Source organism: Bos mutus, chromosome 10 (genome assembly GCF_027580195.1).
Source record: "Bos mutus isolate GX-2022 chromosome 10, NWIPB_WYAK_1.1, whole genome shotgun sequence".
Taxonomy (NCBI): Eukaryota; Metazoa; Chordata; class Mammalia; order Artiodactyla; family Bovidae; genus Bos; species Bos mutus.
In genome coordinates, this window is record NC_091626.1 from 97,319,652 (window position 1) to 97,342,983 (window position 23,332).

Consider the following 23,332-nt stretch of genomic DNA (forward strand, 5'->3'; position numbering starts at 1 on the left):
AATGCAGTAGATGGGTTCAGTCCCTGCTCCAGGAAGATTCCACATGCCACGGGGCAGCCAAGCCCGTGTGCCACGACTACTGAAGCCCCTGCACCTAGAGCCCATGTTCTGCAACGAGAGAAGCCACCACAAGGAGCAGCCTGCACACCGCAGCTAGAGAGAGCCCACACACAGCAACGCAGACCCAGTGCAGCCAAAACTAAGCAGATAAATAAAAATTAAAAAGTACGTCCTCTGAGGTAGGAGTGTTTATTTTTCACAGAAGGGGAGGCTGAGATACAGAGATACGACTTTGTCAAGGTCACAACTAGCAATGATGGGTTGGTCCAATCCCAGAGTCTCCCACTTAAAACCAGTGTGCCCTCCTCCCCACACCTCCCTGGCTGAACTTCGCTGATTTCATGTCAGTGCACAAGTTGGTGCTCAATGAAAACGTAAATGTTGCTTGATTTGATACTTCACTGTTACACTACCCTTTCATATTTAAATGTATTCAAAGTCATCATGTCATGCCATCCGTCATCAGGGCCCTCCGTCTCAAAAGACCAGTTTGTACCAAGTCAGGTAGGTCCCTGATGCTTTGCTTAGTTGGTCCCTTGACTGCTTTCCTGTCCTTCCCTAGTTCTGTGCATTCCTCGGCTCCATGCTCATCCCCTTGGCCTACCTCACCGTGCTGGAGCTGTCCCGGTCTCTCTCAGCAGCGCTGCTCACGGCCGCCCTCCTCACCTTTGGTAAGTTGTCCTAGACCACGTTTCTTGAGAAATTGACTGCCACTCTATGAATGTAGCTAGAAATCAATGCACTTGAAGATCCTTGTCTGTGGGCCTAGTTCTGAAGTAACCTTAGGATTGGGTAAATGTATTCCAGATTTCCTTTTACTCACTAGTGATACTTACATATACGAGTACTTGTATGTAGCAAGCCTTTATAGTATTGGAGGTGTGAGAGAGTATGGGTAATCCCAAGGAATAGATTATCTCTAAGTTATCTGCATTTGAGTTTGGAATGCATAATACATGTATGTGTGCTTGTGTGTATGTGTGTGTTTGAAGGAGGCTTACAGTTCTAATTCAACTAGTATTAGTTTGCAAGATTAGTTTGCATTCCTTAAACTAATTTCACCTGAATGCAAGGGCATATGCCTCCGAGGCAGCTGGGTGACAGAGGAAAACAAAATAGAAATTTAAATTATTTCTGTGGATAATCCTCACATGGATAATTGAGAGTTGGTCTGTAGAAATTGATCCTGTTGCTAGCCTGGCTCATATGAGAGTGAATTCATAATCTCATTGAGCTTAACATTTAAAGAAGTCTAAACCAGTTTAGATGGTTACTTTAGGGGTGATTCTGACTTTGCCCTGACAGATAAGGTTGCAAGATTATAGAATCTCCCTCTAGAGGACTGGTGGCTTTTTCCTTGGGTCTTTGATTTCCCTCCTCAGTAGTTCATTTATTCATTTTTCATTCAACAACTACTTTCAAGCATCTACTTTGTGCTAAGCCACTTTCTTGGCCTCAGAGGTTATGCTGATGAGATAGGACTATCATGGAGCTTGCTTACTAATGGGGCAGATGACAAATAAACAAGTAAATTAGTAAGTTTAACATTCAAAAGAGTAAGTACAACATAGAAAATGGGATAGGGTAAGAAATAGAGTAATACAGGGTGATTCTGTTTTAGGTAGGGTGGTCGGTGAAGAGCCCCCTGAGGAGGCGGCCTTGAGCAGATATCTGCGGGGACAGCATGTACTGTGGTCCTGGTGCGAGGCAGCCCTTGGGAGGTTCAGAGAACAGCAAGACACTGAGCCCAGAGCAGAGCATGAGAGCAAAGGAGGCTGGACGGGTAGGGAGACCAGGGCCATCTCGAGGAGTTTGTTAGTCTGAGTGAGATGGGAAGACATTGAAAGACTTAAGCCAGGCCATGATATAATGAAGTTTTGTTTAAGAAAATCACTTCAGCACCTGCATGGAGAGTCAACTCCCAACACAGACTTCATGTGAAATGGTTAAGATTCTATTCTGGGTATATGTAGTTTGTGGCTGTGTAAGCATGATGGCAGAACTTTGGATGGCATGATGGCAGAACAAGGCAAGAGCCCTTGTTTCAGGATCACTCTGTCTGAATGAATGACACGATCCCTTCTGGGGTCAATGGCCTGAAAGTGTGAGATGCTGTTTCATATCACTGGGCTTTGGTGTACCCCAAAGCTGTGTCCTTCTGCTTTCCAGTTGACTCACTTGCCTATCTAATCTTGACTGCACAAACGCTTACATGCAGTTAAGCCCAAGGGGAACTGTTTCTTAATGCTGGGGTGTTTTGTTCTCAGGGGGCCCTGTCTCTGATTCCACTTTTTGACCACTGAGCTCATGTTTTTCAGACACAGGATGCCTCACTCTGTCCCAGTACATCCTCCTTGACCCCATCTTGATGTTCTTCATCATGGCTGCCATGCTGAGCATGGTCAAGTACAACTCCTGTGCCAACAGGTCAGCAACACCATCTCTGGGAGGGGGTGTCAGAAGCTGTGGCAGCTCTAGAATTTCTATAACGTCCAGGGTTGGGGTGGGTACAGTGCCTAGAGGACTTGTCTTGAAGCTGAATTTCAGGCAAGTATACTTTAAAAAAATATTTTAGATTGCCCATTTTAGATCATAAAAATAGATTTACAGAAGTTTTCTATACTTTTATTTTTGCTTTCCTAAGACTAGGAAAATATCAGTTGTCTTTTTCAAGAGCCTTGTTATTTTTACAAGGGTGGATTTGGGTGGGGGTTTATGTTACTTTATGAAGGAGTCCTAATGCCTTCCCCCACCCCACCAGCTAGCCACTCCTGAGCACCAGTGCTGGTTAGGAGATCCCAGGACAACTTAATTCTTCATGTGCTCTGTCCTAGAGGGGAGGGCACCAGACTAGGTGTTGCCTGGGAACTGTTTGTCTCCCTGCCCTCAGTCCTGACCCAAGGATGGGAATGATGTACACAGAGGTTGGCTTGAAGGGCCCACATGGATCAAGAGAATCCCTGCAGGCCCTGGTCAGTCCTAAAGCTGCTCTGGAGGGCCTGGTCTTCTTCCAGAAGAGTCCTTTCCAGATCATCCTTTGCCTCTAAGAGAGTAGAGTAGGTCATTGCATCCAAACCAAAACAGCTGGCTCTGCCAAGGCTTTTCCAGAAGCAACCTGATTTCACGGCAGCCAGGCCATGACTTCGAGCTCTCTCTGGGTTTGGCTTATCTTCTGCCTGCACCATATGCCCTCCCACCTGCCATTTCTTGAGTACATACTATGTGCCAGGTATTGTGCCCAGAGCTTAGGGTTCAGGAACACATAGATCTTGACTGTTAAGGCGCATTTGCTCTGGTGGGGGTGAGGGTGGGGAACCTGGGGGTCTGCAGCTCTGAGCACTAAGTGCTCTAATACAGTAGACCTTGGAACCGACTGCCTGGCTTAGCACCGTGCTCCACTGCTGGTGGCTGTTTCATGACCTCTCTGTACCTCGAGTCCTCGTCTGGAAGAAGAGGCTGATGACAGGCTCTGTCTCCATGAGGTTGTAGTGAAAGTTAAAGGGTTAATACAGGGTGTGGTAATGGGGTTTCCATGGGGCTTCCCTGGTGGCTCAGCGGTAAAGCATCCACCTGCCAATGCAGGAGATGTGGGCTCCATCCCTGGGTTGGGAAGATCCCCTGGAGGAGGAAATTGCAACCCACTCCAGTATGCTTGCTGGAAAAATCCCATGGACAGAGGAGCCTGGCAGGCTACAGCCCATTGGGGTCACAAAGAGTCAGACACGACTGAATGACTGAGCCCCCTTGCACGCACTAGTAAAGTGCTCAGAACAGTGCCTAACACGTAGTAACACTCAATAATAGCTGGCTTTTACAGGGGACAGTCCACCTGAATCCAGTGGGCTACTCTGGATTTTCCTTTTTCTTCCACTTGATTGGTCACCACTGAAGAATAAGCTCTTGCTTATTTGACGCCCCTTACTTACTTAGCCAGGGCTGCCATGACCCTCCTCCCCAGAAGAATCGTGCTCTCACGTTGCTCCCGCAGTCTCAGGGGTTTCACAGACCACATCCACCTCGGCGCCATGTGTGGTCCCTGAGGTTGGGAGCCCTCACGAGAAAGGCCACAGGGCAGCCTCTCAGAGTCCGGGGACCTCTGCCCCTCCCCGCGCTGCACTTGCTATTGAGTTTGGTTCCAGCCACCAAGCTGAACTCTGTGTCTTGTTGGTTTTCAGGCCCTTCTCTGCCCCCTGGTGGTTCTGGCTCAGCCTGACCGGTGTTAATCTGGCTGGCGCTCTGGGGGTCAAGTTTGTTGGCCTCTTCATCATCCTGCAAGTGGGGTGGAACACCCTTTCAGACCTTTGGCACCTGTTTGGAGACCTCAGTCTTTCAATGGTAAGAACCCAAGCGCTTGTAGAAACGTCTTTGCTTCCTAGAGCCAGCAGCATTTCTCCATTTCTGCTGCAGGGGGCAGAATGGCTGTGTTCCGGGCCCCAGGTAGGCTGGATCCAGCTGCCCTCTGGAGGGCGCAGGGCAGCAGGGGATGGGCCATGACCAGCGGCTGGACAGGGAGAAACGGAGAGGATGGACTGACATCCTTGGGGTTCTCTTTCGGCTTTCATTCCTGCGTTGTTTTTTAAATGCTCTACAAATGACTCATTGGAAGAAACCCTGATGCTGGGAAAGACTGAGGGCAAGAGGAGAAGGGGGGCGACAGAGGGTGAGATGGTTGGATGACATCACCGACTCAATGGACATGGGTTTGAGCAAGCTCCAGGAGATGGTAAAGGACAGGGAAGCCTGGTGTGCTGTAGTTCACGGGGTTGCTAAGAGTCGGACATGACTGACTGAACAACAACAAATGATCCAAAGGGATCCTGTTCCACTGGGTTCAGCCACGTGTATGGCAGACACTGACTGCATGGGACTGTGTAAACTCAGTGGGCTGACTTTCTGAACTTACAGTTTTCTCTTCCTGACCCAGAGTCTCCAGACTTGGAGGCCAGTAAGGGCCTTACAGTTTATTACAGTATTATTAAGAGCTGACTCTGTGTCCTGCATTATGGAAAATGCTTTACCTTTATTATCTCATTTCCTCCTCATAACAGTCCTGTGAGGCAGGTAGTTATCACCCTCTTGACAAATGAGGGAAACAGACCTAGAGAGGTGATATTGTTCCCAAGGTCATACAAGTAGTGAAAGGTAGATCTAGGATTCAGAAAGGAGAGGCTGACTCCACACCTACTGCTCTGCTGTAACACCTCTCCATCACCTCTGGCCCTAAGTCCCAACAAGTTCATTTAGAAAATATAGACAGACCATCCAGTGAGTGTGAGACCCAGAACATGCAGATGAATAAAACAAGATTCCTGCCCTCTAGACACGATGGAGACAGAGAAATAAGAATGAAAAGAAAAATATAAGTCATGTTCCAGCCAACAGGTGCAGTGAGAGCACAGAGGAGGGTGCAAGCCCAGGCTCAGGCATTCCAGGAAGGCTTCTGGGGGAAAGCTGAGGCCCAAAGTGAAGATCAGGAGCATTTATTCATGTTCACGTGGTGGGTGAGGCCAGTGCAGTGCAAGAAGCATAGGGAAAGTGCTGGGTGTCAGTGTGATTGGGAGGGACAGGAAGTGGGGAGTGATGATGCTGAGGATGCAGGTCACGCCTTGTCAGCTGCCTGGGGGCAGCCCAGGCCCTGGGTGAGCATGTGGACAGGTAGCGGAGGGCTGGCCAGCGTCAGCCCTGGCAGTGCTTGGTTGGTTGGGTGTTATAAGAAGGCTTAGGGTTTCCACATACCTTTTTCTCTTGATGGCCATTAGTTTTTCAGTTGTTTCTGATTATGACTTACATATGGGCTGATGTGCTCAGTTGTGGCTGATTCTTTGCGACCCCATGGACTGCAGCCCACCCGGTTCCTCTGTCCGTGGAATTTTCCAGGCAAGAATACTGGAGTGGGTTGCCATTTCCTTCTCCAATGACTTACATGTAAAAACTTAGAAATAACACACACATCAGGCATAAGGCATAGTGAAGCCTCCTCTGCCCAGTGCTGGTACTGACTCTGTTTGCAGGTGACCTTGGGAAAACACCTGACCGCTCGCATCCTGTGCCTCATAGTGCTGCCACTGGCTCTCTACATTGCCACCTACGCTGTCCACTTCATGGTGCTGAACAAAAGGTACCGCCAGAGCCTTGCCAGTGTCTCGCTTCTGTCCTTCTCTGTCTCTAAGCCCATGGAGGAGCCGCGTGATTTCCTAGGTCTGTGGTTGGGATGACCCGAAGGGGACCCAGGGTTGGTTTCCTCTGGGTTCTGTCTTATGGGTACCCTGGCCTGAAGGAAGAAGAGAAGGCCTTTGTAGCCAAACTGCCTCTTGTCACTAAAAATAGTCCCCTTGTGCTAACAGGGATGGGGGACCATGAGCACGTACAGTTGGAGTGAGGGTAATAATAACAAGGACACCAGCAGCTCCCATTTAGACGGTAGCAACTGTGTCAGAACTGTGCTCAGTGTTTTGTATACATTATCTCATTTAGTCACAACAGTTCTTTTGATTTTTTAAAGTCCCCGATTTGTAAATGAGACGTTGAGACTAAACGAGGCCAGGTACCTTACAGAGCTCGCCTAACTAGCAGGGGAGCTGCAGTTGGACCCAGTGCCTCTGACGCCGTCCCTGTGTCTGCCCACCGCACCGCACTGCCACTCCCCTGTGCGTGTGTGCTTCGCTGCTCAGTCGTGTCTGGCCCTTTTGTGGCCCCATGGACAGTAGCCCGCTAGGCTCCTCAGTCCGTGGGATTTCCCAGACAAGAATACTGGAGTGGTACGCCATTTCCTTCTTCAGGGGATTTTCCCAACCCAGGGATTGAACCCCCATCTCCTGCACTGGTGGGAGGATTCTTTACCACTGTACCACCTGGGGAGCCCACCACTCCCTTGTATGTCTTTTAAACCATCCACTCAGAGCTCTTCCCAGGGCTCCTGGGAAATCGTATTTTCACTCCTTTAACTGTTCCCTTCCCCTCCGCCCTCCCCCGCAGCGGTCCCGGTGATGGCTTCTTCAGTTCTGCCTTCCAGGCCCGGCTTTCAGGAAACAACCTTCACAACGCGTCCATCCCCGAACGTGAGTGTCTCTCGACCTTTACAAAGAGAGAAGGGCAGGAGGGATTCCTGGGAGTTGGATTGGAAAAGACGATATGATAGCCTGAGTTACTTTAGATGGCAGAGTGGGAGAAAGATCCAGTTAAATCTGGTCTGAGCACTCATGAGGGTGAACAGGGACACAGAAAGTACAGAGGAGGGCGTCCTGAGCAGTGAACTCTTTGATCAGAAGACGGCTTGTCCGATATGGCTATGGGAAGGTAACAGAGGGAACCTGGGGGCGGGGGATTGAGCCCTTTGGGGCTAATGGTCAGTTCCCACCAGAGTGTCCTGTTCACAGAGAGTAGTTGAGTGCGTGTTAGCCATGTTGGAGGCTATGGGGCCTGGAGTAGGATCTCTACGTGATGTGGCTATGTGAGCTCAGTATATTAAAAGGGAGTGCAGAGCTCTGGGGATCAAAGGTGTAAGAGATCACTTCTGTAGGGGGTCAGGGGGCAGGGATTAGAGGCACACAGAATGAGATAGGTTGGGCCCAGGAGATTGCTTCCTGGAGTCATGGACAATGTCCTGTGGTCTCTCCAGGGCCTGGAACACAGTGGGCCCACCCAGACTGTGGAAGGAATGAGAAATAGGAAAGCAGGTAAAAATTGGCTTGGAAAGGTAGACGTTGGGTTCCACGTTGGCTTTGAGAAGCTTGAGGAAACCCACGCAGCGGGGCCTGTGGGCTCTTAGCTGAGGTTTTCAAAGGAGTCCTTTGAAAAGGGACAGTTGATGCTGGGCGTTGGCTGTGGTCTGAGAAGAAGCTGTAGAAAGAGAAGAGGACAGGGAGAGGTCAGGTCACTGGGGAGTGCAGGGGAAGGGCTTTGCAGGAGCAGTCCAAGAAGGAGTGTGGGGTTGAGGAGGGAGACAGCCTAATCAAGACGCAGCCATGGCCAGCAGCGTGCGGGGCTGTGTGTGCTGGCCAGCATGAGGCCTTGGAAGGATGATGCTGTGGGGTTATCAAATTGCTACTTGCCATTTAAAAGGCCCAGTTCAGTTATGCTCTCTTCATTAAACCATCCTCTTCTCACCCTTTGGGCAAGAATTTATTCCTCCCTTCGCTGGGCTCCCACCATGTCACACGTTGTCACACCTTTGCTGGAACATGGGCACATCGTCCTATGCTGGTCACTGTGTGAGGTCATCGTCCTCAAGACTGGTCTCTGCTAGGTCCACAGCCAGGCCTCCTCCACCTTTGCATCCCCTGTGTAATTCATTCTTTTGATCAAAATGAATGAACAGAGGAGGACAGGAGTGCCCAGCTCAGGTGCAGGGAGACCTGTTTCCCTGGAGTGGGGATGGGTGGGCAGCCGCCTTGCAGAGCATGGAGAGGAGGGGCAGTCCTGAGCGAAGAGGCTTCTTCCCCATAACCCAGGGCCTGTGGTGGGAGGGATGGATGCTCTCGGGTAAGCTGTTTACTGTGGGTTTTTTCCCTTAAATTCAGATTAAAAACCCAAAATACCATTGAGCAACTACTGCATGTGGTAGATTCAAAAGGCACAAAATGATATGCAGTGAAAAGTCTATCTTAACAGCCTGTCTGTCTTAACATTATATCTTGGAGAACATTCGAGATGAAGACATAAATACTTTCTCCTTGTTTATCCCATGGAATGTATATAGTAGACCTTGACTAAAGGACAAGTTGTTTCTGGTCTTTGCTGTTACAAACAGTGCTTTGATAATAGCATTGTGAAACCCAGCCTCTTCTGAAGTGCTTTGGAGTGGGGAGGGGCAGGGAGGGTGCAGGTGAGACTATGGTGACCTCCCCCTTGAGGTGACTCCCTTGGGGTGAGGAGGCAGCTGCGTGTCTTGCTTTCCGCAGTCCTGGGCCCAGTGGAGTCTGTTAGAGGGTTGGTGGGTCCTGTGGCTTCAGAGCCGCCCCCAGCCCAGTCAGGGGCCGCATCCACCCTGGGCCAGCTCACACCATCTGCTGCCCTCCTCCTCCCAGACCTGGCCTACGGCTCCGTGATCACTGTGAAGAACCTGCGGATGGCCATCGGCTACCTCCACTCGCACAGGCACTTCTACCCCGAGGGCGTCGGAGCCCGCCAGCAGCAGGTCAGTGGCCCTCTGTGCACTCGCACCGCAGCCGCCGCGCTGATTGCCGTGTCCAAGCCCGCCCTTCTCTTTTTGCCTCCCGTCCTGTCCCGTACTCTTTCCCCTGCTGGAAACACCCTGCCCCCTCCTGTACCCTTTTCTCTTTTCCCTGGCTAGCTCTAGCGTCCCAGGCTGCCACTGGGGACTTCCCCTCTGACCACCACGTCCCGCCTCTTCCTGGTCCTGGATCAGGTGTGTCTAGTGTGGGTGGTGTTCTTGGCACCCTTGATGAGCCTGTGTGGTAATTGAGCTGGGAGCGCTTCCTTCCTCCTGTCTCCTTGCTGTGCAGCTGCTGGCTCCTTGGAGGCTTGGGTGCCTGGCTCGGTGGCCGGCACAGAGTGGATGACGAGCAGAGCATACAGGTTATAAACCCAGATCTGGGAACCAGACTAGTGTATCTGAGTTTGAATCCTGGTTCCACAAGAGTGTGACTTTGAACAAATTCCTTAACCTTTCTGTGCTTCCATGGGTCATCTTTAAATTAGGGAAAATAAATGGTACTTCTCTCCATCTCTAAGGTTGTGAGGATTGAGGGAGATGATCCATGTGAAGTGCTCATTGAAGTGTTAGCCATGAGTATCATCTGAACGAGCGAGGAACACTGTCCGTGTCCACGTGACAGGGTGGTCGGTGTGGCTGTGGGGACAGTGCCTGAGAGGGAGGAGGGTGTTAGAGAGGTTGGTGGGACCGGCTAGTGAAGAGGCCTCCAATAGATTTAATTTTGTTCTGCTGACACTGGGGAGAAAACTTATTGAGAAACTTATTAAGAGATAAGATGTGATTAGGTTGCTAGTTTAGAAAGACATCTCTAGCAGGAGTGTGATGGATTGGAAGGAGGAGCAGACCAGAGGCAATAGTCATAACAAAGGATGGTGAACAGTCCTCAGGGAGAGGTGGGGAGTGATTCAGGGCCCAGAGACTGACACATGTCGGGTGAGCCATATCAGGTCTGTAGTCTGGGGGTCAGGAGGTCAAGGTGCATGTGTGATGATGCTGGTTCACTGTAATCAGAAAGGGAGGAGGAAGCGTGGCTTGGGAGACGAGTTTGTGGTGTGTTTTCTAGGCCTGGGGCCTGTCTCAGGAAGGAGACATGAGTGTGTAGCATACAGGTGTTAGTGACACAGTGACATTGCCCTGAAGGGGTGTGCAGAGGGGAGGGCAGCGTGTAAAGCAGCGTTAAAGGCGCTCAGAGTGGCACTGGGGAAGCAGCTGAGAAGGAGGGAGTGGACGGGGAGGCTGGAGGAGAAGGGGAGGGCCTGGCAGCGTCTCCGGGGGCAGGAGACACTGGCAGTTCAGGTGCTGCAGAGACCGCGGAGAAGGAGGCCTGGGCAGGGCAGTGTGGGAGGCCTGGCAGCTTGACCAGGAGGCTTCTGTGGCGTGGTCAGGGTCGAGCTCCCAGCTCTCAGATGGGTGACCTGAGGAGAGGGAGGGAGGAGGGGGCTGCAGGGCTGGCTGCTGTCCTGAGAAGCTTGAAGTGCAATTTCTCTTCCTGCAAAATGGGCGAAATCGTTACTCTGTGAGAAACTGTTGCATCTCAAAGTGTTTTATTATTTCCTTATTTACTAGAAAGTTGACCCAGAGTATTGGGTTTTGGTATCAGTTTCCCATTCTGGGCTCTCTGCTTGTCTCTAGCGCAGTGGTTTTCAGCCCTGACTGCGCTTTTTTCATAAAATCCACTGGAGAGCTTTTAAAAAATTCTGAGATTCTTGCTTAATCAGTCTGGGATGGGGCCCATGCCTTGTGTATTTTTGTTTCAGTTTTAAGCTCTACAGAGGAGTCTAACATACAATTTGCCCTTCTGTGGTGATACCTTGCTACTGATGTCATGTAGTAACAGATGTGGTGACTGGGAACCTCTATACTGTGACTTCCCTGGTGGCTCAGGTAGTAAAAAATCTGCCTGCAGTGCAGGAGATCTGAGTTCAACCCCTGGGTTGGGAAGATCCCCTGGAGAAGGGAATGGCAATCCATTCCAGTATTCTGGCCTGGAGAATCCCATGGACAGAGGAGTCTTGGCAGGCTGCAGCCCATGGGGTCGCAAAAGAGTCGGATACAACCGAGCAACTAACACTCACTCACTCATACTGTGCAAAGAGCTGTGTTCTGAAAGCCCTATGAAGCTGGTCCTAGTGCTGCCCACCTGAGGCCCATGGGTGGAGACATGAAGTCGTGAGAGTTCTCCAGCGAGCATGTGGGCCAAGGGATAGAGAGTCTGACTTTGTCACTGACTGAGTCTCTGAGCCTTCCTCACCTGTGTCTCCATCAGTAAACTGGGGGATTGGACTTAATAACCTCTAGTAGCCCTCCCTGCCCTGTAGGTCAGTGTCTTGTCAACAACTCTAGGTCTTGATTTTTAAAGTATTTTAAAAAAAGTTAGACATGATCTGAGGACCAGTGTTTATCCATGTAGATTGATGTACAACATTCTATTGTAATAGGATACCTATGTTCCTAGGAGACCTCATATTATAAAAAAAACTTCATTGTAAAAATAAATGTTTCAGTGGGAAAAAGACGTCATGGACTTACATTCATAATAAATAAATGACTTTTCTAATAGGAACTTTAATAATAATGATTTTTGTAAAAAAACAACACAGAGTGCCCCTATGAGCACCACAAAACCATAACATCCTTGAGTAAATTCAGGTTGGGTGAAGTAGATGTATGGGCTATTGTTTCAGAGTTTGAACTTAATTTCTCTATGGCTGCCAAACTTTTAACTTCTTGTATGTTCTTAATACTGTTGTCCCTAATTTTTTCTGAGAAAGCAAGAGCCACTGAAACAAAGCAACCATAATATATGCATAATTTTTTTCCCATATGCTAATTCCAAATCACTTTTGAAGTAAATGTCATGTTTTATCCAACTGGAGTTATTAAAACTCACGTTGTAAGAGAGAGGTGTTTATTTCTGTTGCTTCTGGGTGTTTATGTGTTTGTTTGCATGCTTGACACGATTGTATGTATGTAGTCCATCCTGGGAGCTTTGGATTAGCTGGCCAGGTTTGAATCCTGTCTCTCTAGCTGACAGGCTGTGTGACCTTGAGTGGAATTGCTTAACCTCAGTTTCCTTGTAAGTAAGGTGAGGGTAGCCATCGTACCCACAGCCTAGAGATGAGACGTGCCCAGTGCTTAACACAGGGCCTGGCAATAGATGGTAGCCCTTTCCAACAGCAGCAATTTTATAAGCCTTTTCCTGTGCTGGTAAAAAAAAAATGCCCTGAAATGTTTTCTGTGTAATATTCTTTCCTGTGGACATTCCATCATGTTAACTATTCTTTTGTTATTGGGGTTCCCAAGATTTTTGCTGGTCGATTAATCGCAGCATTACATACGTGTACATGGGCACACACACAGACGCGCCATTTTTAAAAATTAGTATATACAAAATGGCTGTGGCTAAAATTTCAGACTTCTAGGACAAGATATTAATAGAGCTTCTTCCATTTCATTTGGCCACATTCTAGAAAACATAATAGCCTGAATTTTTCATGTAGAGAGTTTGAGGCATGGTCTTGATGACTTTTTAAAATGCACTAAATCCTCTTTGTGTGCTGTAGACTGTGTTACACTGTGTTGTCATGTTTCCTGCCTCAAGGAGGCTGGAACTTGAAAGACAGGGAGGCACAGAGACCAATCAAAAGGGCTTTTGTGGGAAGATGCCTCTAAGTGCTGAAGGAAGGAGGAAACGCACTTAGCAAACACTGCTTCTGGCCCCGTCTGGAAACACGGCCCCTCGGGTGGGTGGCTGGGGCTTCTGAGAGAGCCCGGAGCAGTCCCGGCTCACTGCTGACTGTCCTGTGGCTGACTGTGCTGATGGTAACACTCTCCTCCCTCCCACCACCCCCTCCTTCCCCCACCCCCCCAGGTCACCACCTATTTGCACAAGGACTACAACAACCTGTGGATTATTAAGAAGCATAATTCGAACTCAGGTAATGCGGCAGAGAACTGATGCTTCTATTGTTACTTACTCTGAGCCTTCCTTAACATTTCTCATGCTTCCAAAAGAATGGTTCTAGGATGGGCTTTCCTGAGCATTCTTTGCCATCTTGACTGATCTCAGTTATCCTTTCAAAAGTGATTTATTGAGCCCCCGCTATATCCCAAGGACTGTGGTTGGTCTAGGGATAAGCAGTGAGCTAGAGTGATAAGATCAGGCCCTGAGAGCTGTCATTTTGAAGCCAGAGAGCAGGCCGAGGCTCAGACTTGGTCTGGATGAGGTTCCCTGGGTACGTACCGGGGACACACAGTCGCTGCTCTCGTCTGATTTGGAGCACAGCAAGCCTTGCAGACCCCAGCGTGTGGTACGGCGTGGCTGTCCGGATGTGATAGAGGGCCGCTGCCCACTGCTCATCCCAGAGCTGGGCCAGTCAGTGGGAGACCCGTGGGCCTGCCAGCCCTCTGGCTAGCCTTGTCTAGGCCTGCACAGCTGCCTCTGAACGGCCTGGGCGAAGCAGCTCTGAAGCACACCTGGCCTCCTGGGGCTTTGTGGCAAGGGCTGTGTCTGTATCTTCTGTTTTTTGGACAGACAGCTGGCTACCTGCAGGCTGTGCCTTCTGCTGCAGTTGAGAAGAGAAGAGAACAGAGGGCGTCTCCCGCTCACCTGCCGATTGTCTTCTGCCGCAGGTGTTCACTGTGACTCCTCGGCAAACACCTCCTGGCTCAGCCTGTCTCGAGTCAGCTGCTCCTGGTCTTCATGGAGAAGTGGCAACTTCTCATCTGAATTCATCTTCTCTATTCCTTTCCCCAGCTCCTCTTATTGCCATGGTTTTCTGACTAGAAACGTGACCGACATGACCAGTGTCTTTGCACCTACTCCTCAGTAATATGAACTATGACACCATTGTGTGCCTGCGTGCTCAGTCGCATTAGTCATGTCCAACTCTTTGCGACCCTGTGGACGGTAGCCTGCCAGGCTCCTCTGCCGGGTCTGTTCTGTACCCTTATAAGACTGGTATAGATTGTGCTTTGACTTAACAGGCCAAATATAAGTGGTCTATTGCAATGAGGATTTATGAGGGAAGACCAGCTGTCTTTCTAAAGTCAAGTGGGCACAGACCAACTCTTTAAGCATCCCTGTTCTGTTACCCTGTTGTAGCTTCCAGGTTAAGGTGGCTGCGTTTCACCCAGTAACGAAGGAGTCGTGTGAAGGCAGGTCGCCCCAAGCACTTGGGAAGTGGGAACTGTCTAGATGAAGGGTTCTGTGTTCTTGATGGCCGTGAGTGCCCCTCCCCCACAGGCCCATGTGAAGTAAAACTTCCCTCCCCGTTGATGTATCTGATCTGTCATCTTGCTGATTATTCTTTTTAAGAGACCTTAGGAGGCAGCGTAGGAATGGGCATCTCTCCAGCTGAGGTCTCGAATTCTCTTGCGAGCCAGTGATTTGTCCTGGTAGATCTCTTTCCTGACCTTGAGTGTTGGTGTCCACTCCTGGGACAGAAATTTGCAAGGATCCTTCCGTGTTGCTCTGATTACTGCCACTTTCCTTTTCCACTGTCGTCACTTCATTAGATCTTCATTGGTCTTGACTTCTTGATGATATAAAAGTAGTCCTTTTCTTCCATCATTTTCTTTGGTTCACATTGATCAAGTCTATTGCCAGAGACAAGATAATCACTAGCAAAATATGCAGGTTTAACGTTTGATTTTGAAGAGAGCTGCGCAAATGATCATTTGCATGGGATTAATATTTGGCAGACTTTATTTTTACTACCCAAAGGAAAATCTTATTATTTATCTTCCCAGCTTAAAAATCTTCTAGTTGGGGGCTTCAGTGCTTGGCCAATAAAGGCCACGTTTCCCAGCCTGGCATACACAGTCTCGCCCTACTTGTCCACCCCCTGGCCGATTCCCATTCTCCTTTCTGCCTGCCTTAACCATGTGAAGTCATTTGCCATTGATCAAATGAGTTTTTCTCTTTCCTACCTCTGTGCCTTTTCCCCACTCGTTCACCTGACAAAATTCTCCCTCTCCTTTAAGAGTCTTTTCAAGCATTATCTCTGGGGCACGCTTCCCTTCTCACCTCAGACAGTTGGCTTTGGTCCCACAGCATTCTGTCAGCACCTCAAACAGGAGTTACCACATTGTAAATACTATAACTCTTTACTGGTAGGCCCTCGATTAATACTAGTTTAATGAGTGAACGATTTCGGACATCAGTGCTTGTTTCTTCTTGGCAGATCCCCTAGACCCTTCACTCCCAGTGGAGTTTGTGAGACATGGAGACATCATTCGACTAGAACACAAAGAGTAAGTAAATTTGCTGTTTGGCATAAATGAGTGGTTTGAGCGCCAAAGGTAGGGAGCTCTTTTAAGCAGGAAATAAACAGAATCAGATGTGGACCAAGCCCTAGTAAACAGAGCAAGGCTGCTATGCTAACATGGGAGAATAATTACTTTGCCTGTTTTGGCTTTGGGAAGCTTTGGACTTTGAGTTGGACTTTGAGGGTACCTTTCAGTTTCCTTTTGCCCAGGGGCAGCTGGGGGAGGGCGGGGGAGAAGTATTTGAATGGCCCAAAATTTCTTCGTAAGAGGTTGCCTTTAAAAAGATATGAGTCTGTTTCTGAATATGGCAAACTAGTTCACTTCTCCAGTGTTCTCCCTGAAAATAACTCAAAATGCCAGAACAATGTAAAAGCATCTTTTGAAAAGCATGAAGAACCGACAAAATAGTAAGGAATTACTACATCAAAATCTCAGTGAAAGGGGAAATACAGAGAAAAAGTGGGATGCTGTGGCCCTGTCTGCCTTGTACCTACGATCTTGATTTTGAGCTTTGGTTTTTGACTGCCTCTTGAAAGAAGTTTTGAAGGCCAAGCTTTAGGCTTACCCAAAGTGGTGAGTTATTGTGATCTTCACTTCAGATTTATAACCCCCAAAGGCTTGGTGTTAGGGTAAATCTGCCCTATCTACCTATATTCAGAGTTTATTTGGGAAGTCAGAGTGCCCTGGGGGTTAAGGTTTGTCAGGGAAACAAAATCTGGTTCCTGAGAAGTAGTGATTACCAACTGATCTTCATATGGATTTGCAATCCAAATTCATTTTACATGGATTGTCTGAAAATCTTCAAGGCATGAATTTAAATGAACATAATCCTAGATGTGGTAATGTCTCCTGGGTACCTGGCCAAAAGCAAATGTGAATCCTCTTTTGGGAAAGAAATGTTGTTATCCATTCCTATAAATCGTTTTTCAGTAACAGTGTACCGAAAAAGTAACCAAACACTCAAGGAAATAGGGCACTACGTACAAAATGAATGGGAACAGTAGATGACAGAAGCAGCCCTGCAAAAGTTTATGTGAATTATCACATACAGATTTTTAAAATAAAATCAGTGGTTATTATATTTATATATATATATATATATATATATATATATATATATATAAAAGCTATAAGCAGTGTTTTTTCCCTAGTCAGTAGGATTATGGATACTTTAATTTTATTTTTATAATGAACATTGACTACTTGTTATGGATAAAAGTAAGGATTATTACAAAAAGCAAAAGTAAATAAAATCTCAGTTAAACCCTGCACTTCCTGCACAGATCCCCACTTGGTAAAACTGACAGGAGCAGAAACAGTAGATGGGAGGGAGGAGGTTTGCCTGTCTCTGGCATATGTGGATTACAAATGTTAATTTTCTTCCCCCTAAAGCTGCCTCATAAGTCAGACTAGCTTGCCTCAGACCACCAATGTGTTCAGTCATCCCCTCTGCCCACTGCTCAAGTTATGGGTGAACAAGAAGTGGAGCCTTTTTCTTGGCACGTGATCCAGTACTCCGGTTGGTCTGTCCCTCCTGGCTTGGGCAGCTCTCCAGTTCTCTGGGTATTTCTTGTGGGTGAATGGGCAAGAAGGTCCTGGTTTGTTGGATTTAGTAGTTTTGATTCTAATTTTTCTTCCCTGAACAGATGACTCTGAATATCCTGGGTAAAAGAAGAAACATCACACATCTCTTTTCTTCAGGATAATGGCACTTCTCTCTCTTCATTTCCAGGACTTCTCGGAACTTGCACAGTCACTATCACGAGGCCCCCCTGACCCGGAAGCACTATCAGGTCACTGGCTATGGCATAGTAAGTGAGCCACTCGAGTGTGAGCAGGACGCCAAACATTGTGGGGCCTGGCTCAGCGCCATGAGGCGGAGCGGCCTTCCCAGAATTCCGGAATGTTCCTAACGATTGGCTGCACAGGGACTCTTAGCATTCAGGAGCTTTTTGGCTAGGCTTGCTGTGGGAAAGGCCGCCTGTGAAGTCTATTTTTTTCCATCTCTTGCCTCTATAATAACCATGCCATTTTTATGTTCTGACACATAATAAATGTCAAATATGAATACTATTTGAGTCTCTTTTAAAATCATATTGTACTTAGAAGCCACAGGGCCACAATATGAACCCAGAGGAATATACAGGTCTATCCTTTGCTAGATCCCAAATTCTCATTGGCTTTATATTTACGGATTACCTCTCTGTTCTGCAGAGGAATATTGTCCACCTTGCTTTTGGATTTTTCCTTCTTGGGGTAACGCAGCTTATTGAGGAAGCTCTATGAGTACTTACAACTTGGGAAGGAGTTTGAAAGCAAATACACCTAGTGGGAAGATAGATTTATGACCAGCTGTCTAAGTTCCCTTCCAAGGGCTTTGGTGCTTCAGTAAAGACTCTGGGTTCCTTAAGGTAGAGTTCCCAATCCTCTTTCCATTTGCTTATCCCACATTATACTAGAGCCAAGACTCTGAACTTCATCTTTTTCTGGTGGGCATCTCCTGATGAGAATTAGACACAACTGTCTTAATTTCCACAGTATGATATCTAGGCTAGACATTCCTTAGATGGATGAGTGTCCATATGGCCATGGTGACAGATGCAAAGGACCCAAATTTATTTCTGTTGGCTCATAGTGATGTCTTGAGTTTAATTTAAGGGCAGAAGCATCTATTTAGAACTTAAACTGTAGTTCTGTGAAGTGAAGGATTGGACTTCAGGTTCCAGGCTTCATACTACTTTTGTTGGTTGTGATAATGAGGCCTGGGGAAATGGCAGTCACGTGGGATGTTCCTTGGGATGTTTCTCTGGCCCTCTTTTTCTCTTTCCCACCTCAGTCACTTAGGCCAGTTTGGTCTTTGACCTCTGTAACATGATGGCATCTGAAAGGCTGGCCATCTCCCTTTTTTGATGCGCCTTCTCTGAAGTCATCTTATTAATATTTTCTTTGTATTTTTTTCTTAATTTATGTGGCAGAATGGGTCAGGGGACTCGAATGACTTCTGGCGGATTGAGGTTATAAACAGAAAATTTGGAAACCGAATCAAAGTGCTGAGAAGTCGAATTCGCCTCATCCATCTGATCACAGGTTGTGTCCTGGGCTCCTCGGGAAAGGTCCTGCCCAAGTGGTAAGTCTCTGGGGGTTTGGCATCCCAGCAGTGGCTCATGCTTTTCCTTTCACACTTACAAGGAGAATGCACCGAACTTCCATTCCCGAATGATCAGTGTTCCCCTCGTGTTTGGTTTTTCTTTGTGGTGGATGGAGGGAGAAAAGCCATCAAGAACTTTATGGAGCCCAGAGCTCCAGAGTTCCTGTGGTGTTTCACGTGTTGTAATAGTTGAGCATTTATATCTCAGGCCTGTGATAACTCTCTGGTTCTGTGTCTCTAAACTGGGCATGATGTAGGCTAGACTACTTCTGGGATGGTCATGAAACAGAGAAGTGAGAGGCTGGAAAGAGCATGACCGCTAGGTTGGAAAGAGAAGCGTTCCATGTGGCTGGACAGCACTGCTGTCTGGTGAGTTTCAGGTCTTCTGAGAGACATTGTGACTCCTTTTCACAGGGGCTGGGAGCAGATGGAAGTCACATGCACACCATACCTGAAGGAAACCCTCAGCTCCATCTGGAACGTGGAGGACCATATCAATCCCAAATGTGAGTGAGGTCATGTCCTGGGCTGGCTCTGAAGGGAACATCTCTAAGTCATTCTTATCTGAGGAAAATAACCCTTTACAGACTCTGCTGCCATGGTATCTTATTGTTGCATTGTCTTCCTTTTTTAAACCTAGTCTCTTCATATGAATTGTCTGCATGGGCAGCTCCTTTTTCTGCCTGCTCACTTAGACTTCCTATTCTTCTTAAATTCTTCTCCCACAAGTGACCAGTGGCCTCACTCGGGGCCAGAGCTGGTTGCCTCTCACTGGATTTGACTCCTGCTGCCGCCTGCAATGCAGGTCCCTTTGCTTGCCTCCTTCTGGGCTCTCTCTTCCCTCTGTGGTTACCTCCCTAACCTCAAGGCTCAGAGCAAGCTGGTGCTTTCCCTTTCTGCCCCTGCATAGGCTCCTCCCCTCCCCACATCCAGCTGAGGCTATTACAGAAAGTGATGGCCACGGCCCTTGATCGATCCTGTATTTATACTCCCAGGCTCCAATTTGACATTTCCGGTCCAGTGTCATCTTCAACTCAACGAGTCTCTGAGCTCATCCTCTGCCTCCTAAACTACCCCCTTTAGGCTTGATTTTTCTTCTTCATGCTTCCCACTTCATTCTTACCACCTAATTTAACCAACCAGCTAATTAACTAGCTAATTAAACAATTCACTGACGAGTATGCTGGGAGCCATGTAGGGCCCTGGGGATGCCTTGGTGAATGAGATAGGCTGGGTCGCAGTCCTCACAACCTGCTTCGGGTGTGGGAGCTGCATTTGGGGCAGCACCATCATGAAGGGTGATGGCCCAAGGGCTGTGGGTGCCTCTGGTTGGGGGTGCGGTGGGGTGGGGCTTTTCATCTGTTGCCATTGCCTCCCTCAGAATGCCTGCTGAGTGCTACAGGCTGAGGGAATGATGGAGAATTCCTCAACACTCTCACAGGCTTGTTAGCTTGTCAGGAAGGTTACCCTCAGACCCTGGCAGCAGAGTGGATATCATGGACAGACAGCTGTGAGGAGAGGCTGTGTGAGGAAGGTTCACGCCTCTATCTTTCTTTTCCCAGTGCCAAACATCAGCCTGGAAGTGCTGCAGCCCAGTTTCCCTGAGATAATGCTGGAGTCCCACATGGTGATGATCCGGGTACCGTGACCCCTTCCCACTGGGAAGCTTCTCCAAGAAGTCTTGGGCATCCGCAGATTTGGATCACAAATCAGTAACCATGCTATAGGCCCGCTGCCCGCTTGTGGAGGACTCTGAAAGTGTCTTCACATACTGACTTAAACTTGGTCTTCCAAGGCACTGAATGATGGTGGTGATGCTGCTGGTGGTAACTTTGTGAACACTTATGCAGCTCTTGTGTGCTGGGCACTACTGTAAGCCCTGCACATGTATTAACTCACTCACTACTCATTACAGGCCTCCAGAGATTCTGTCCCCAGTCTACAGAAGACAGAACTGAGCATAGAGGTTAAGGGACTTACCCAGGGTCACAGCTAAATGGAAGCGGTGGATCTAGGCCTTCAGAGTCAGTGCTAGTGACCACTACACTCCTCTGCCTCTAAGTGATTCTCAGATCTGTTCAAGTGGCAGAGCCCCTGAACATTACAGTGCTCTTGGCTGAAAATCATGAGACACTGATAGTTGATTCCATAAATGAAATTAGAATCAGCTAGGATGAAAGGCCCGGAGAAGGCAATGGCACCCCACTCCAGTACTCTTGCCTGGAGAATCCCATGGATGGAGGAGCCTGGTAGACTGCAGTCCATGGGGTCGCTAGGAGTCGGACATGACTGAGCGACTTCACTTTCACTTTTCACTTTCATGGATTGGAGAAGGAAATGGCAACCCACTCCAGTGTTCTTGCCTGGAGAATCCCAGGGACGGGGAGCCTGGTGGGCTGCCGTCTATGGGGTCGCACAGAGTCAGACACAACTGAAGCGACTTAGCAGCAGCAGCAGCAGGATGAAAGGCCAATTTGAGTGTGCTGTTTATATGCAGCATAAAATCCCAACCAGGACCCCACTCATGTTCCCAGAGAGAAACAGACTGCATAGGGGGCGTGGTTGGTGCTTTTCAAGGTTTTAAAGACTCACTGTTTGTGCTCTGTCATTAGTAGCTGACAGCTGACATAGGTTTAAGAACAACTGAGAGACAAAATCTGTAAATTGAGAAAATTCTACCCACTAGCTTAAAATTTCCCCCTTGAATTGGAAAACCCTCCTGCAGTTTTGATGTAGAGGGAGAAAGCTCTTTACTGTGGCTTCTGGAAAACTGGCGCTCTGCAGGAACAATGTTTAGAGCCAGGTTTGTGGACCTCTGCATTGATGCAGAGAGCAGTAGCTCTTGTTTTTTCTTTCCTGGTGAGCCACTGTCAGTTGGTCTCTCCTGGAAGTGATTATGTAAGCAGCACTTGGTAAATACAGTTGACTTATTTCAGCAGATTAAATTTAAAAATCCAACTTTTGTCATTTTTGCACATTGGGAGGTGATGAGTTGACAGTAACCAATCTCCGGGTCACTTCTTCCCTGACTCTGTGCTTGTAGCTGTCACTGTGGCCTGATGACAGAGCTCTTTTGAATATATGCCTGTCAGTCAAAATAGTATTTTAGATCTGGGTAGAATTTTAAGACTAAGTCTAAATAAATAGTCTCATTTCTTCTTTCATTATCTAAGAGGTGGAATCAAAGAAGAAAAGAGACATAAGGAAACTTTGTTATTCAACGGATGTAGAGTCACAATGGGGAGAGAGATCAAAATTGTCTGGACTGTAGAAGCTGCAGGGCATCTGTTAGCTGAGCAGGGGTCTCAGGCCTGGGCAGAGAAGGCACCATGCCTGCTGAGGTTAGCTGGAACAAGCCCCCTGGGTACTAAGCATAGAGAACAATGCACAGATATTCAGATTTTCCTTGCTTCCATTTCTTGGTTTACTAAAGGAGCTCGGTTTCTGAAGAGTTTAATGTGTAGGATGCCCTTGGCTTGTTCTAACTCTGGCTGGAGTCCCTGGTTTAGGGCTGAACCGTACTGGCTGGAAGGAATTGATTTCCCTCAGCAGTTGCTCTGGGGTCCAGAATGATTCATTCTTCATTGTGAGGTTCTTAAGATGGCCATAGTGGTTGAGGGGCTGTGCAACTGGCCCATTTGGATCTGACACCCCCCTGTACTTTCTACCCTGAAGGAGCAACCCAGCCACCATAGGGAGGCCTGCAGACAACTCCCAAGCCCTTGAGGCGTTGGGTTAATAAGGCCCTGGCTGGTGGTTCAACGAACCAGGCCTGGATTTTTCTTGAGCTAGACCCGTGGTCCTTATTAGAGCACGGTTTGTGCCTCCGAGGGGGTATTTAATGATGTCCGGAGATGTGTTTGGCTGGCATAATGGGTAGGGGTGCTCCTGGTATCCAGTGAGTAAAAGCTGGGGCTGCTCACCACTCTACACTGCACAGACCAGCCCCCACCGGAGACATCTGCAGCCCAAAGTGTCAGAGTGCCCAGGTGGAGAAACTTTGACCTGACTCCTCCTTGGGAAATGCCTTCTCAGTCTGTCTGATGACGAGGTTGGCGCCTTGTTTTAGCAAAGGTCTGATTTTGCCGTATGAAGACAGGTTATTAGATATTCTTGGCTGGTGGACTGAAGGGACTGAGACTGAGTCCTTCAGACTAAAGTGTGCATTCTCAACCGGGGGGTAATATATTCTTAGAGGGCGAATAAAAGGAAACAGTTTTTTAATGTATAAAACACAGGTATTCATTCATTATATAAACAGCTAAACGGAATATCTATAGTATTAAAATGTCATGAGGGGACTTATTCTGCTGATTGTTTTGCAGTATATACCAATGTTAAGTCATTATGTTGTATACTTGCACCTAATGTTATATATAAATTATACCACAATTTAAAAAATGCTTTAAATGTCACTGCAAGGGAGTGTTTAAGGAAAATATATCTTAAAAATATTGACTGGGGACAGGTAGTAATGAAAAAAAATTACTGAGAAACACTAGGCTAAAGTAACTTTTCCAGAGTCCAGGAACTTAAGAGTTCTGGGTTTGGGTTTGAAATTGGCCTTTCAAGGAAACAAATAACTGAGCCCTGATTTTAAACGCCCCTCTCCTCATCCTCTTGACACCTTATCCTTTGCCAGGAAGATGGATATATATTTTGTGCCAAGGGAAACAGGC

General features: G+C 47.8%; 1 protein-coding gene across 3 annotated transcripts in view; it reads left to right on the forward strand.

Moving 5' to 3' along the window:
- POMT2 (protein O-mannosyltransferase 2) overlaps positions 1–23,332 on the forward strand; it is a 44,942-nt gene that overhangs the window by 18,214 nt on the left and 3,396 nt on the right. For all 3 annotated transcript variants that reach the window (XM_070378450.1, XM_070378451.1, XM_070378452.1), the window contains 12 exons: positions 623–731; positions 2,379–2,487; positions 4,236–4,395; positions 6,072–6,178; positions 7,036–7,118; positions 9,087–9,196; positions 13,107–13,173; positions 15,421–15,490; positions 17,238–17,316; positions 18,481–18,632; positions 19,068–19,159; positions 20,216–20,292. In XM_070378450.1, the coding sequence (XP_070234551.1) occupies positions 623–731; positions 2,379–2,487; positions 4,236–4,395; positions 6,072–6,178; positions 7,036–7,118; positions 9,087–9,196; positions 13,107–13,173; positions 15,421–15,490; positions 17,238–17,316; positions 18,481–18,632; positions 19,068–19,159; positions 20,216–20,292 (1,215 nt within the window). The remainder of the gene's footprint in view (positions 1–622; positions 732–2,378; positions 2,488–4,235; positions 4,396–6,071; positions 6,179–7,035; positions 7,119–9,086; positions 9,197–13,106; positions 13,174–15,420; positions 15,491–17,237; positions 17,317–18,480; positions 18,633–19,067; positions 19,160–20,215; positions 20,293–23,332) is intronic.